The sequence below is a fragment of the Xenopus tropicalis genome, chromosome 1 (assembly GCF_000004195.4).
Source record: "Xenopus tropicalis strain Nigerian chromosome 1, UCB_Xtro_10.0, whole genome shotgun sequence".
In the NCBI taxonomy this organism is placed as follows: domain Eukaryota; kingdom Metazoa; phylum Chordata; class Amphibia; order Anura; family Pipidae; genus Xenopus; species Xenopus tropicalis.
In genome coordinates, this window is record NC_030677.2 from 127,024,737 (window position 1) to 127,042,032 (window position 17,296).

Here is a 17,296-nt window from a genome sequence, read left to right on the forward strand (position 1 = left end):
TTCATTTAAATGATGTTTAATTTGCTTTTTGTCAGCAAAAAAATCATTTTTTTTCTGCTGTATTTAAGTGAAATTGGCGAAACCTAATTATCCTGAATTGATAATTGACTAATAAATGCCAGACTGAAACAAGTTTTTACAAGTTTACTACAGGTTAAAAATTCAGGTGAATTGTGAATCAAAGGGAAACCACATTTCTGTAGAAAGTAAGTAGAACAAAGAAGGATATTGAAAAATGAATAAAATCTTCACATATAAATGTTGTAAATGTTACAAGGGGTTTAGAAAAAAGTATTAAGTTAAATATATAAGCCCTATTTTACAAAGAAAGCATTGTTATGCAAAACTACTGGAATCGCTAAAAGTAAAACCCTCTGAGCAGGAAGTCGCTGCGATTTCCCTGTTGCACTGAATGTAATTTCTAATTGTGGGCGGGAATATGACACCTGGATTTGTGGGAAATAGAATCGCTCCATTGTGGAAATCTGTAGTAATCGATTATTAGGACAAGATGAGTGACTTGTCACTGGAACTCGCTTTTTAAAAATCGCGACGACTAAATCTCCCCGTGGGACATTAGCCTTAAGCTTTTAAACATGTTTTACAAATATATAAATCACCTATTAGGCTGATGTCAGACGAGGCGTAGGGAGGATATTTTCGGCAAGAGGAAAAATGCTTGCCGAAAATTCCGCCCTACGCCTCCTACTTTTGCCTGCACCCGAATGAATGCAATACGCTTGGGTGCAGGCACATGTAGCCAAAATACGCATAAAAATGCGTTTTTATGCGTATTTCCGCTACATGTGCCTGCACCTGAGCGTATTCCATTCATTCGGGGTGCAGGCACATGTAGGAGGCGTAGGGCGGTAGGGCATCGTCTGGTATTAGCCTCAGACTATTCCAAATATCAGCCCTTATTTGCTTTACCCATTTACATATATGTAGAGGCAGGGCTACTTGCTTTTAAGGGCTGTCCAATAAACAATTACATAAAAAAGCAGATCATAAGTAAATGTTAATAATAATAAAAGATAAAGGTGCATATCTCTGCCAGCTATCAAAGAAGAAGACCATTTATTATTTGAACAAGAAGACACAAGAATACAATTTACTTCATCTTGTCAATAGTTCAGTAATCTGTAAGCAGATTATCACAAAACCTCAGTATCTCTATAGGTAGGACATCCTATATGATTTCAGGTAAAACATTTATTGATTTACACATACACTGACCTTTCACTTTCAGGCTTATGGTTTTATAATCTGACCCATCAAGTTGTAAAACGCAGCGGTATTTGCCTGAATCGGTTAGCTTCACATTTGTGATCTCTAGAACAGCTCTACCATTATTCAGTTCTTCCATCAGCAATGTTGTACGCCCTCTAAAGGTGTCCGACTGTTTTTCTAAAACCAATTTCCCATCAGTAAGCATTAATACATCTTGGCTTTTTCCTTGAAAAGAGTCTATGTGCTCCCAAGATACCTTTAATTTTTTTGAAATATATACATTTTCTTCAGGTGGGAAACTGCAGATCAGCTGTACTGTATCCCCATATTGAGCTGTGTATGATGATCTGGGAGCTGTTACTACAAATAAAGCTAGTTAAAAGAAACACAGCAGCAGTTATTAGACAGAGATTTACAGTTTATATCAGTCATTGTATAGATATAGAGGATCTTGTGCAATGCATTATAAATAAATATATACAGCAATTCACCAACATTCACAAACTACAAAGATGGCTTCTCCTTTGACACTCTTAAAAAGCCTAACCCTGGCTTCTAGGAAGATGGAGGTTGCATGCTGTCAACAGAGGGCAGAAGACTGGATTTAGTTAATCCAGCAGGCAGGGACAATTTTTAATTAATTCTTAATGAGGCTCTGGAGGCTACCAGGCTGGTGATTATCTGCAGCTTTATAGAATAACTATACTAGCAATGTAATTTTGAAGTTAGGCCTAATATAACTGCAAGCTATGTGCTGCAGGGAGTCTAACCTTGATAAACATCCTCTACTTTTTCAAATACTGCTAAGCCTAAATACTAAATAGAGCAAAGCTGGAACTGCACTGCACTAATTCTTTTTCCAAGATTGCAGTACCAATGCATACTCTTTGCATTTAATGCCATTAGTTATTGGACAGGCTGAAAGGAGTTTAAAACCTTTCTTATTCACCGTCCATGTGAAAACCCAGCTTAGAATCAGTGCAGAAGAATAATCAGCAAGCTTCTTTTTGGCACTCTGGCACAAAAGCCAAATGTTAAAAGCAAAGTTTAGGTAATATTTTTGCAGTGCAGGCAGAGTGATTCTGCCCGTAGGTACAACAGCCTGGCATGGACACCAGAGAGTAGCCAACATCAGCAGTATATTCTTATATGACAACTTGATTATACATTATCGCAGGGCTGTAGCAGCCCTTTCTATGTATGCATGGCCAAAGCCACATGGCCATAGGAAGTCTATAAATGTATAAGAGATGTGACATTGTGAAATCAGACAGGCCATGCCACTTTAAAGAGGCAAATTATGTCTTGGATTGTGAAAATAACCACAGTATAGTGTGTTTCATTGCTGTATAGCATACTATATTTAGTTAAACTTTTGCTTCTGGAAACATATCAAGTAACTATGAACAAGAAAGTAACTCTGATCAGTACCCTAGGTAATGAAAACCATAAAAAAATAGGTTCACGTACCTAATACTGAATGTCCATCAAGTATCATTAGTAGTATACACAGTAGGCAGAATATCTTCCTTTCCATCTAAAATAATATACAAAGTTTTATATCTTTTAACAAGGAGAGCATTATAACCAGCATACAAGTGGAAGGGTTTGCCCCCTGCTCTACATATTAGTTTAGATGAAAACAGTACCATATAGCAGCTAAGATTACGGGATAACAACAAAGCAACTGCAGGTCTCTTTTGTTTTAGCTAAAGTAAGTGAGTAATACAAAGTAGGCTAGATGGGAATGTGGCAAGGCAGAAAACATTGCTCCCAAAAATTAAATGAAAGCTCATGTACAGAGAAAACACCTTTATGACTCTCAGGGTCCCTGGAAAAATGTTTTATAGATCAATGAATCAAAAGTAGACAGTGGCGTAACTATCTATACAGCAGAACTCACAGTTACAGGGGTGCCCGGGCAACAGGGGGTCTGCTGTACTGTAACCCCCCTTCCCAGCTCCTCACCTATCTTTAAAAAAAGTAGTGTGGTGTGGGCCAGGTGGTGCAGCTGGGCCCCCTAAAAATAATTTTTGTCAGGGGGGCCTGGCATGAGCAAGTTATGCTACTGAATGCAGACCATTCTTTTGAAAGTAAAAAAAGGGCTTGTGTGCACCATAGGCTACTCACCCCCCGCGGTGCAGGCAAAAGTGCACACAAGTGAGTGTGTACATGTCTGCCTGCACGGGCGCACAATATTTCAGTGGTGACCCCCGCGACCACAGGGTTTGCTTCTTCTATAGTTATGTCACTGCAACTACACTTTGGACACCATAACAGCCCAAGGTCAGAGCAGGCAGCCAAGTTCAGGCAGTGGGCAAGGCAGGCAGTTATCATTTAAATTCTGTTGACACAGTCTTTTTATCTCATCATTTACACAAATGCACTGGACAATATATAAATACACATGGACAATTTTACAAAGGAAAGAAATACATCCCAAGGGGTCAAAACTGTAAGAAATCATTTAGAGCAAATAAGGGTCTAGAACTGTAATAAAACAGATTGATGCCAGTTTGACCACTGAGACCATTGAAACAGCTAACAGATTTATTTTAAAGGTGTCTTGAGGGAATACTTATCATACTGTGTTAAAAGTGGAGTGAAGCATTACCGGTTATGTTGCCCAGGGCAACCAATCAGCAATTAGATTTCAACAGTTATAAAATCAAAGCAAAGCATCTGATTGGCTGCTATACAACATCACCGGTGATGTTTTACTCCACTTTTTACACAGCATGATAAATATACCACTTGGTGTTAAGGAAGTGTTGCCATGCAACTTGCCTGCTCAGGTATAGAAGAGCAGAACTGCACATTTCATTATCATGCCACACAAATGACATTCTATATGAAACTGTATACCAAAGTGCTTTAATGTTGTAAACAAAAAATGAGAACTGGCCATTTGGGTCACAAGCTACAAAGTTGTTCCATAATGTGTAATCAGACTCCTTGTTATGAGCATACAGTTGAAAAAAACAAAAAAATTAACAAAAAAAAACCAAACTATGTTTGCTGAAAAGGTTAAAATAAACTAAAACCAATTTTTTAAAATAACAATAAAATTTAAATTCTTTTGACACAGTCTTTCTATTTCAACATTGCCACAAATGCACTGGACATTATAAAACACATGAGCACTTACAATAGAAAGAATTACATAAAAATTACCTTTTCTTCTTTCATAACTAACATGTTGTAGACACTGTTGTACAATGTTATTGTGTCGCCTTATAAGACTCTATCTATGACAATATGCCCATCTTTCTTGTACAGCACACTATAAAGGATACAAACAGAATACAGAAGATGTTATAAAGTGAGAAGAGTTATAGCTATGGGAAAAAATGTCTAGAGTATATTGGTCATCAAAAAGAATCCAGTAGTACACTGATTATCAAAAGGTGTTTAATTAACCCAATGCATATAGAACCAGGCAACACTTCAAGCCCCTCTGGGCCCTTTACCAAGCACTTGGGGCCCTATATATATATTGACCCCTATGCAAGGTAGGGATCTGTCAGTCAGTATTGGCACCTGACACCTTTCCAGGTAAATTTAAAGTGGGTTGAGCTCTCCTTTTAATGGTCATTCCTAGTGGGTTCCCCTTGGGCATAAGCTGTACCTGGTACTTTGGGACTGTTTGGACTGACTAGAGATTGTGCATGATAATTTGAGTTACTGGATTAAGAGTTCCTACCAGGATTTATAGCAGAATTGCCAAAGAAAGAAACCTTAAAAAGTGATTCTGTTTGGTAAGAAAAACTACAGCACGTTAAAGCTGGTTTGAATCTGTTGATCCCTCTGTTCCCATGAACTCTATAACATGCTTCACCTAATACACAGCTAACTAAGAGCTGCAGGCCAGCACAGAAACCAAAATCTATTCAGAAAGTAAAAGTAAAACAATCTCCTCTAGCAAGCGGAGAGATGCGTTGGGGCTATGATATACTGTAAATAAGCTGTAAAACAAGAACTAAAGCCAAGTTCAGGATTAATTTACCAGGAAAAGTTTTGCAAGCACGGCAGGGAGTTTTCTTAAGGGACTTTCCTCTTAAAGAGTAAGTAGTATTTTGTTTAATATCCATGCTTTTTCAAGCATGGCAAATTGGTTTGGGGCATTTTTCTGTTACTTAATATTTAATTTTTTTGTTATAAAACTGTACTTCATAACTATTCTAGTTTGATTATTAGTTTGATTATCTCTGTTTGACTTCTTAATTTGGTAAATCGACAATTAAGGACTCCCAAAATAGTTCACATACAGAGCTGCCATCTGAAACCTACATTTTCCATTGGGTCCCATTATGAGTGTTCTACACCAAATATTAGCTTCAAGGCCTCAGGAATTTTTTTTTTTTTCTGTAGTTGTACCTCCTGTATCCCCTTGATGTCTGTCATGGTCACAGTCACACAAGCAACTAGGTGGCCCAGTATGGCAGGCAAAGGTGAAGAGCCCCCTGCAAAGTTTCAAGGCAATCCAGAGCCAATGTGGGTTAATGTATGTCAGTGCTGTCCAACTGGCGGCCCGCGACCCCCCTCTGTGTGGCCCCCCACCTGTCTGGCTGCTTAGATGGCTTACCTTTGTGTAAGCTTTAAATGGTATCAGTACTGAGATTAAACCCCCCTATATGGTTTAAACATGTAATGTTTTCACACCTTTTAGTTTCTGCATTGTTCATCCCCTGCAGTGTTCACACCTCAGGCTGTAATCACCTACATTGTTCACCTGTTGACACCTATTGTATGTAGTGCCTGCACTATGCTGCCTGTGTATATGTCACACACAGACAGCATGGGGTAGGCATAATATGGCACATAGGCAGCATAGGGCTGGGAGGGTATGGAACACACAGGCAGCATAGGGCAGGCTGAGTATGGCACACACAGGCAGCATAGGGCAGGCTGAGTATGGCACACACAGGCAGCATAGGGCAGGCAGAGTATGGCACACACAGGTAGGGCAGGCAGAGTATGGCACACACAGGCAGCTAAAGGCAGGCAGAGTATGGCACACACAGGCAGAGTAGGGCAGACAGAGTATGGCACACACAGGCAGCATAGGGTAGGCATAATATGGCACATGGGCAGCATAGGGTAGGCAGAGTATGGCACACATAAGCAGCTAAGGGCAGGCAGAGTATGGCACACACAGGCAGCATAGGGCAGGCAGAGTATGGCACACACAGGTAGGGCAGGCAGAGTATGGCACACACAGGCAGCTAAAGGCAGGCAGAGTATGACACACAGGCAGAGTAGGGCAGACAGAGTATGGCACACACAGGCAGCATAGGGCAGGCAGAGTATGGCACACATAGGCAGCATAAGGGAGGCAGTGTGCTGCCTGTGTGTGCCATACTCTGCCTGCCCTATGCTGCCTGTGAGAGGTGAACCTGGCAGGGGTTTGTTCTGGGAGTTTGTCAGTAGTTGGAAACAGCCATTAAATGGTCCCTAAGGTGTGTAATTATGTTACTGGCTGTTGCTGTGCTATCCACAGGGGAGGAGGAGGCATAAGGATTTAAGGGTGTGTCTTAATATGACATAATATAATTCTTTCATATATGAATAACTGTTGATATCCCCGCAGTGAGGACCAACCATTTGGGTTTTTGCCGCACTACTACCATTGTGATAAAATGGGTGTGGTTTGAAGTGGGTGTGGTTCAGAAAAGGGGAGTGATCAAAACTGGCTTTCATTAGCGGCCCTCCACCATGTATGCTAGAGAAATTCCAGCCCTCGGCACCGCAGAAGTTGGACAGCACTGATGTATGTTATTGATAGGTTGCATGCCTTTTTGCGACATGATCTGGGTGCCACTATCTCCTGTCCAGTCCTCTGTTTCCCACCAACTTAATTATCTTCATGGGGGAAAGACCAGCTTCACTAGGTTTAATGCACATTCCTATGCTTGATTAGCTACCTAAACCTCTTGTAATAAAAAAAACAGTAAGTCCAACCCTTAAACTTACCTGTACTCTTTAGGAGCTGTTCTGCAGGTGTATCCTAGAAATGGTTTTGTGGGATATATTCTAGGCCTTAATATAAATTATAATAATAATAATACTGCCTCAGCCCCAAAACCAATTTCAAGACCAACTACGTAACAGTTTAAGTTAAGATCTACTTCACATAGGAATTTTTCACATAGTCACATCTTTTGTAAAGGGAAGGCACGGGTCTATATACGCAAACCCAAGTATGAATTCCAGCTACAGCCAAAATAGGGAGCAAAATTTATTCCACACAAGGAATTGTATCCTCATTAATCTCTTTTGAGTAACCTGAAAACTGCATACAAATATATTAACCCAGTCATGTGTACCAGAAACTATGCACCAGAGCATGCACTTCTTAAGATCCAGCCCTGAACTGATCTTGAAAAGTCACATACAACTATTACAAATTATAACAAATTACTGTGCTATAAGTCCATGAAACAACAAAGCATGCCAGGACCCAAATAACTGCCACTTTGATATTTAAGAACTATTACTTATATATAAAAAAGTAGCTATTGTATTGTACTGACATATCACAGAAAGTATACACCATTCACTGCCCCAGAGGAATCCATATCATATATACTACAACCCAAGCTAGTTGACCCTAGGAGCCCAGTGCCGTAGGGCGGCAGTTCTAAGCACTGCACCACCATGCTGCCCAGTTCCGTATGCATTCACTTATTCATGTTACTCACCTCCTGCATATTCCTGTGGTGCTTTTGATTAAAGCTGTCCTTTGTGTGCAAGGTTTGATCCTGCCTCAGTCTGAAATTCATAGGAAATATGTGAGTTCCAGTAAAAAGACTGCCACTTAACCTGTTGTTGGAAATTAAAACAGGATGTACTGTCAGCAATTACACAATCTCACACTATGACTGGGATGCTGCTGCTGATCCATTCTTTACAGTGGAACTAAGGGAGTTTCCTGCTTAGTGGAGACTAATGTGTCTGAAATTCAGATGTACCAAGTAGGAAAGCAGATATAGAAATGCAGTCTATGTGCAGATGTGTCATAAAATATCACAATCATACTTACAGAAATAGCATTCACTGGGTTGATTTCAAGGAAATGCAAACCTCTCCCAGAAATCAGCTGCCAATGAAATGCCTTTTCAGGTATACGATCCTTAGATCATTCTATAGATTAAATAGAGTCAATGCAATTATTTTATTAGATAATCATGAATACTAATCACTTAACCATTTTCTACCACAATACAAATTATAGAACTCATTTAAGGGGGCAAGTCAATCACCCTTACCCCCTGCCAATATGTCTATTATTGTCATGTAGACAAGTGGAACTCTTTCAAAATCAAGGTTTTTTATTTATCGTTAACCCCTTTTTTTGCATTTTTGTGTATTCTCTTTTGTGTATACAATAAAAGGCACTAAGTTTGCCCTGTAGCAGTAACCCATAACAACCAATAAGATGTGTACTTATAACCAGATGTGTACAGGTAACCAGTAAATTCTACCTGCTGATTGGTTGCTATGGGTTTCTGCTCCTGGGCATACTTAGTGCATTTTATTACATAACCCCCATTAGTTCTTCTTTAAAGGTCTGTCTGTAATTCTCTGTACATTCACTGATGATCATAGCAATCCAGGTAGGGAGATGGAAGTGGGCACTAACAGCATCTCTGTGTCTTTTGGGCTGGTGCATTTTTCACTGAACAGGAGTGTTATCCAAGGTCCATTGTTAGTAATTCCCTGGGCAGCACCTAAAACAATGGCGCATTCCAGTGCCTAACACTTTTCTTTTTCTACACATAGTCTGGTCACATATTTACAGCTATGTTTTCCATATAAATAGGATTACTTTACATTTTCACTGTAGACTAAAGGTCTTATAACCTTTGCTATAAAAAAGAGAAGCATAATAACTCTTGCGGTGATTCACATAAACCTGACTTGAAAATGTGTGGAAACTTACATTATTATTACATTATTATGCAGTTTATTGATATAAAGAAGAACATACATTTCTAAATATAAAAGTGTAAGAAGAGTTTTGATGCAATTGGCTGTTTTTATTTGTCATATATTCTTGGGTTTGGAAGCCCTAGGCCTGCCCCTCCCCTTTATAAAAGGCAAAAAAAAAAATAATTTGATTCTTTTCTATCTGACAGTAATGGGCAACTTTTCTGCATCTGTTTCAAAATGTGGAAATACAGCTCAATCCATTCCCGGCTACAAAATAAACCCTGCAAAGTACCAAGCCCTAGTGATCAATAGGCAGTGGCAAAAGAAGGCTATATACTTGGGAATACAAACTGCAGACTTGTACAGTTCACTATAGGAAGCAAATCAGCCCCACTGATGGTAAAATTGAAAACTTTAGAAAATTGAGAAGCCATGGCCTTTCCTTTTCCTACTATTCAAGTTTGTCTGAAATCATCTCCTTGGAAAGCAGCAAACCTCCTATAAAAGGCACTCTGGACCTTCACATGGAAATTAAAGGTAAAAAAGCAGAAATAAATTAATGCTCATGGAAAGGGAATTTTGGATGTTTTGTCCCCCACACTGGAGAAGATTACGCATAGGTGAAAAACACCCTGTAGGCCTGTGTTAAAAGTTTGAGAAGTGTAAAACCAATCAGTTGCCACCAACTATATTTTAAAATTGATAACTAACTAACAAAAACAACATGTATTTTACAAAGCAGTTATACCATATACAGTATATTGGTTCATTCTGAAAAATAGGTTAACCAGCTCAATATAGTTTTAACCCCAAGATTGTAGCCACATTTTAACTAGATTAAAATTCAATCTTCTTTTATTACAAAGTATCGGATATAGAATTATAATCAATAACATTATTATATTGGCTACTTCTTTATTTGGTCTTTATTTTGTGATTGTTCTAAATGCTTATGCACTCTCATGTAGTTCTTGCCCTATTAGAACTTAGCAGGCACTTAGGTTCCTACATTTCCGTGTTTATATTTACTGTCTGCTAGGCTTTCATGGTGGGGTATTTTCTTAAGTGTTTTTATGGTTGGGAATTTCATAAACAGCATGTTGTGGTGCTTCTGTTAAGAGTTTCCCTGTTATGAGGTGTTCTTCCTCTTTTGGTTTGGTCTTCGGGTAGTATCAAAATGGATCACATGATTATTTTATAGAATTTTAGCACGCTATTGTAACAGGCGCTACTAGGTACAGTATTTCCTAAGTAAAGCATCCCCCGACCTGGAAAAAGCTTTACACAACATGGAGACTAGCATGGAGGCTTATGAAGTCAAGCAGACTCACATTGGGCAAGTCCTGGAGGCCCTGCTTCTTTAGTGTCTGGAAGTTCCCCGGCCGCAGCAATTTCTCCACCCCCAATGTCAACAGCCAAGGGACCTTGCAATTGCCACCTTCCTCAGGCCTGTAGGGGCTTTGTTGCCCAGTGCCTCATTCAATTCGAATTACAGCCATCTCATTATGCTTCTGAATGTGCCACAGTCGGATACGTCATCTCCATGCTGGAAGGCAAAGGGCTGGAATAGGCATCCCTCTCTGGGAAAAGAACTTTCCCCTTATCAACAATGCCAAAGCCTTCCTCCAAAGTCTCCAAACTACCTTTGATGGCCCTGGCCTTATAGCGGCTGCCTCTTCACACCTCATGCAGGGCCACCAAGAAAACAGCAGTACTAGTGAGTATGCCATGGAATTCCAAACTCTGGCTGCAGAGACCACCTGGAACAATGAGGCATATGTGGCTGCCTATTGGCAGGGGTTGGCTCATTTTGCCAACAACTGCCTCTGAAGCAGGGAAACGCCAACATCTAGGTGAGATTGTGGAGTCTTATCTGGGCAGCACTGAACCTTCTCCCCAAAAGAATTCTCACAGATTCCTGCTTGCAGTGTAGTTCCAGATGGCTTCCAGAGCTGCAGGTATCATAAGTTATAGCAACAATAAGAATCTAGAGTCTTAACAGGCTTGGTGAGCACTGGTCCTTATATGCTTTAATTTTATTATCACTTATCGTCCTGGTTCAAGGAATAGAAAAGCGTACCCTGTCTCTTTCTGCCTGAAACCGTCTCAGTGAAGACAACAGCCCGATTATTTCTTCTAGTTGAATTATCACTTCTCTGCTTCCACAGTTCGCTTCTCAAATTCACTCTGCTCAGTCTACGTTTGTGACTCCTGTACCATCTGTAGCTAGTAGCTCTTTACATTGTGGTCTTCTGCAACCCTTACATGTTCCCTCTCAATCCTGCACGCATTTAGCCATGGAATTTATCATTGAATCATCACACTTTCATGGCAATACTGTAATTTGGATGGTTACAGACCACTTCAGCAAGATATTTCACTTTGTCCCTTTACGCAAATTCCCATCTGCAATGGAACTTTCCCAGCTATATGTTCTACATAAATTTTGTCTGCATGGCTTTCCAGTGGAAATTGTCTCTGACAGAGGTTCTCAATTCTCTAAATCTAAATTTTGGCTCTCTCTGCAAGTCTCTTGGGGTTAATCTTCAATTTTCTTCTGCTTACCATCCTTAATTTAATGGAGCTGCCAAAACAATTTTGAGATGCCATGTTTGCATCTGTCAAGATGACTGGTCTGATCTACTTCCTTGGGCTGAATTTGTTCACAACACTGCCACCCATGCATCTACAGGGAGATCCTCTTTCCATTATGTTTGTGGCCAACATCCCTCTGCTTTCCCCCTGGGTTTTCTTCTGTCTGATGTTCCCGCTGCTGCTGATATAGTAGCCCACATATCTGCTATTTTTGCTAAATAGGCTACTCTCAAGACTTATGCTAATAGGAAACTTAAACCAGCCCCTCTATATTCTCTATGAGACAAGGTCTGGCTCTCTACCAAGAACATGCATCTCGGATTTCGGCCCATTTCCTATCATCAAGATTATCAATCCAGTTGACATTTGTCTTCAGCTTCCGATGCGAATTCCTAATGTGATTTATGTGTCTCTTGTCAAACCAGAGATTTCCAGCCAATTTTCCTCTGGACAACAACCACCTGTTCCTATTATTGTAAATGGACACAAGTCCACAATAGTATGAGGTAAAAAGAATTCTTGACTCAAGAGTTTCCAGAGGTGTCTTACAATTTCTAATCCTTTGGAAAGGCTTTGGTCCAGAGGAGTGTTCTTGGGCAAAGCACAGCAATGTCCATGCTCCTCATCTCATGTGACGGGTTTTTCCGGTGCCACGTCCTCCACGTGGTTTTCCAACAGAATGCTGGTGTGCGCTGACGTGTGCCAATATCACGTGACACTTCAGCACCAAATTCAAAATAAAAGGACTCTCAGTACTTGAGTTTAATGACCAATTATAGGTCTTTTCTTGAAAAGATCCAGGGTGTGCCTCAATTGTTATTACTATTTGATCTGCCAGTTTTGACTCTCTACTCTGCTTGTGACAAACTTCTGTCTGAATTCGACCTGAGACTTGTTTTAACCCCTTGGATACCATGTATTGGACATTCTGAACCCAGCTTCCTCCTTGGTCCTGACCTCAGCCTTGGGAAAGGCTTGACACCTAATATATGTAAAAATACTTGTTGAACTCACAATCTGTATATAAAAGTATCACCACTGAATGATCAGCTTCTTTAGGAACTTATTTTAGGTTTTGTTTTAATCGAAACCAACTGCATTTTTTTTTAGTTTTGACTTGGTTTCAGGCTCCTGCCTGGTATTCAAGTGACATGAAACCTATTGGACCTCATCATGCCAATAATGTTGGACTATTAAGCCCGATCCATGTAATCATTGTATTTTTGGAAATATTTTTATCTGCAATTTGGAACCAATAACCTAAGCCTGTATCCACCCTAATTACACACCTTCCAGCAAGACCCAGCCTTTTCTCCTAACATACCGTCCTGTTTGGGAAAGCCTAGTCGTTATGAGTTGTTTACTTCCTTGTCAAGATAACAGCTTTTATACAACAGTTATTTGCATAAAGTATGTCTGCCATTAGCAAATAGCTTTCACATATCTTGTTAAACTGAACCTTCCTCTAGATTATTTTTTAACTATGCTTCCTGCTTCCTTACTATTCATTTACTCTGTACTTGTGATTTCAGACCCTTCTGTACAATGTAGCATTAATGTTCACTGTTATTTAACACATTCTAACGGATTATTATTCTAAAAAGATATATAGGGTACCTGTAATTAACAATACATGGGATAAACAAAGGACTAGCCAAATAATATATATATCTCAAGAAGTACCATTGACTGATATAGATTCCATCATTTTATTTGAGTATCTTATCAGATGTCAGTAGTATCAGGTTTTGCATCAAGCAGATCTTGTTGTGTAATATGAGAGGCTGTAAATGAAAGTGAAACACTAAGGGGCATTGAAAAAACTGTTCAGCTTGTTTAATGTGTTCTGTTTGCAGCAACCTTAAAGAAGGAACGGTAATAGTCACTAGGGGGGGTTTCAAATGTTAGAACTATTTTCATGAAACCCAGGACCAGTGCTCCTGTTTACTGGAAACTGCAGTGGTCCGGGGTAGAGCTGAATAATGATACTTAAATATAATTTTAAAGGAGAAAGAAAGGTAAAAACTAAGTAAGCTTTATCAGAAAGGTCTATGTAAATACAGCCATGAGCACTCACAGAAACGCTGCACTGAGTCCTCTGTCAAAAGATTTGTTGTGTTTGTTTTCCTCTTCCAGAGACACACAGCTCTCTCCTCTCTCCCCTCTCCTGCTCCCCCCTCCCTCAAGAATGCTAAGAACTCACTCCCCCTCCTTAGGAATGTGGATCAGAGCCAATCAGCAGAAAGCTTCCTCATAGTCTTACAAACTGAGCATGTACACCGGTCTTGCTCTTGGTGCAGGAGCGAGGCATTATGGGAACTTTCTTTACACAGCTCAGTGTTTTTTCTTCCTGTTTGGCTTCTGATCATCTGAACAGGTGAAATATGGGGAGACTTAAGGGCACTATTGAGACAACTGAAGATATGCCTGCAGCTTGAGATTAACTCTTTATTAGCCTTTCCTTCTCCTAAAATGACTGCCATCAATTACCAAAATGTTAATACACTGGTAAGTTCCTAATATTTACTTTATAGTTATGCAATTTAATACCAAATCATAGCAGCTGTTCAGTAGTGCTGTCTTTTGCAATGGTGGCAAGCAAATCTATAAGGTTTATAGCAGAATATGGAGATGGGCACCAGAAAACTCTCCCCCCTTAAAAATAACATTACAATTAGATGGTAGGCTTCTGTAAATGTCTTGGTATTGTTAGCGTGACCTGATATTATACACTGCACTAGTATGTGTTTGTGTGCGTATACAGGAGGTATTGTACTGTATTACTGTATTATGAAATTATATCTCTGTGGTGGCTAAGCAGAGCATCGATTGCCTCAGTCCCTAAGGGTGAAGACACACAGAGCTACTAGTAGCAGCTACTTGTCACAGCTACTAAATGCCAGAAAATAACCTGCCATAGACAATACTGAGAATTGCCTCTGCTAAAACACATAAAGAGACAATTATCAGTAAATGATCAGCCTTGTCTTTTTTTTTTACTGGCAGCCAGGGCCGGAACTAGGAGTAGGCAGAAGAGGCACCTGCCCAGGGCGCAACAGTGAGGGGGCGCCAGGCAAGTACATCTGTTGCCAACCCCTAGTCCTGGATCTGTTACCCCACTGAGTTCCTTGTTGCTCCCCCCTCAATAGCGTGCACGTGCGCACGGGGGATAATGGGAAAGCAGAGGTGGGGGTGAGGTGGCGACCCATACTAATATGTTTTGCATTTACATAGTTACATAGTTACATAGGGTTGAAAAAAGATCATTGTCCATCAAGTTCAACCCATCCGAGTAAACCCAGCACACAACCTATACTAACCAATCTATACACTCACATACATAAACTATATATATATACAACCAGTAATACTAACTGTAGATATTAGTATCACAATAGCCTTGGATATTCTGCTTGTTCAAAAACTCATCCAGGCCCCTCTTAAAGGCATTAACAGAATCTGCCATTACCACATCACTAGGAAGGGCATTCCACAACCTCACTGCCCTCACCGTGAAAAACCACCTACGCTGCTTCAAATGGAAGCTCTGTTCCTCTAATCTATAGGGGTGACCTCTGGTGCGTTGATTGTTTTTATGGGAAAAAAGAACATCCCCCAACTGCCTATAATCCCCCCTAATGTACTTGTACAGAGTAATCATGTCCCCTCGCAAGCGCCTCTTTTCCAGAGAAAACAACCCCAACCTCGACAGTCTCACCTCATTTGCCTTTTGAACTCAAGACATATTGGTAAGAGCTGATGTTTCATTTTCTATTTCTCCACAAAAACCTGGTCCAGTTTCATTATTGTGCATTCCCAGGACTGATAACTTTCCATTCAAACAAATAAAAAAGCAACTAAAGCATGTGAAGCTCTTTGTAAAAGATACTATTGGAAAATAAAATTCATTAACGAATAAATATAGCATTAACTTGAACAATAATTTACATTTCACAATATAATATTCTTCATTAAAGAGCTATTACAGTTAAATTTTTATTGTACATAGCATATTTAGTAGGATTTTTATATAAACCACTTATAGATGCAAACTATAAAATTCAGTGTCTTGTTTCTACTGGCCTATGGAGCAGCGAAAACTTTCTCTGATTTGCAAAAGCTATGTTACATTTGCATAATAATAAAATTGTCCTAACTAAGAAATACTTTTTTTTACATTGCACATATTTTCTCTGTCACCACCTTTATTACAATAGGACAAATAGATAGATAGATAGATAGATGATTAGATAGATAGATAGATGATAGATAGATATATAGATGATAGATAGATGATAGATAGATGATAGATAGATAGATAGATGATAGATAGATGATAGATAGATGATAGATAGATATATAGATGATAGATAGATGATAGATAGATGATAGATAGATAGATGATAGATAGATGATAGATAGATGATAGATAGATAGATAGATAGATGATAGATAGATAGATAGATAGATAGATAGATAGATGATAGATAGATATATAGATGATAGATAGATGATAGATAGATGATAGATAGATAGATGATAGATAGATGATAGATAGATAGATAGATAGATGATAGATAGATGATAGATAGATGATAGATAGATAGATAGATAGATAGATGATAGATAGATAGATAGATAGATAGATGATAGATAGATGATAGATGATAGATAGATAGATAGATAGATAGATGATAGATAGATAGATAGATAGATAGATGATAGATAGATGATAGATGATAGATAGATGATAGATAGATAGATGATAGATAGATAGATAGATGATAGATATATAGATGATAGATAGATAGATGATAGATAGATGATAGATAGATAGATAGATGATAGATAGATGATAGATAGATGATAGATAGATGATAGATAGATAGATGATAGATAGATAGATAGATAGATAGATGATAGATAGATATATAGATGATAGATAGATGATAGATAGATAGATAGATAGATAGATGATAGATAGATGATAGATAGATAGATGATAGATAGATATATAGATAGATAGATAAATGATAGATAGATAGATGATAGATAGATGATAGATAGATGATAGATAGATAGATGATAGATAGATGATAGATAGATAGATAGATAGATAGATAGATAAATGATAGATAGATAAATGATAGATAGATAGATGATACATAGATGATAGATAGATGATAGATAGATAGATAGATAGATGATAGATAGATAGATAGATAGATAGATGATAGATAGATAGATAGATAGATAGATAGTTATGCAGCTCATGAGATTTGAGTAGAGCTAGAGGGTGTTTCCTTCAGTACAGCAGCTTTTTAATCATAACACATGATTGTCTGGTAAGAACTGAGATTAACTAGTTATGTTTCCACAGGGCTACAGCCATTTTGCCCTCGCACAGCACTCTGAAAAGTTTTTTTGCAAGTAAAAAGTAGAAAATCAAATACCTGTTTAAATCCAGAGCTGGCAATCAGAAAATACTTCTTTATCTCACGCAGTAAAGAAAGCGATCCCTACATACAGTCACTGTGGC

The 17,296-nt window shown here is 38.9% G+C and overlaps 1 protein-coding gene across 3 annotated transcripts in view; it reads right to left on the reverse strand.

Annotated features, from left to right (window-relative positions):
• Positions 1–17,296, reverse strand: part of pdcd1lg2 (programmed cell death 1 ligand 2) — a 33,529-nt gene extending 16,233 nt beyond the window's left edge. The window contains exons 1-5 of one of the 3 annotated variants that reach the window (XM_031890618.1): positions 17,211–17,296; positions 7,932–8,001; positions 4,405–4,513; positions 2,701–2,767; positions 1,237–1,602 (exon numbers count right to left, since the gene is read on the reverse strand). In XM_031890618.1, the coding sequence (XP_031746478.1) occupies positions 1,237–1,602; positions 2,701–2,767; positions 4,405–4,428 (457 nt within the window). In that variant the 5' untranslated portion in view covers positions 4,429–4,513; positions 7,932–8,001; positions 17,211–17,296. Of the gene's footprint in view, positions 1–1,236; positions 1,603–2,700; positions 2,768–4,404; positions 4,514–7,931; positions 8,053–8,104; positions 8,229–17,210 lie in introns of those variants that run through there. The other 2 variants (XM_031890612.1, XM_031890627.1) reach the window with 2 other exon arrangements.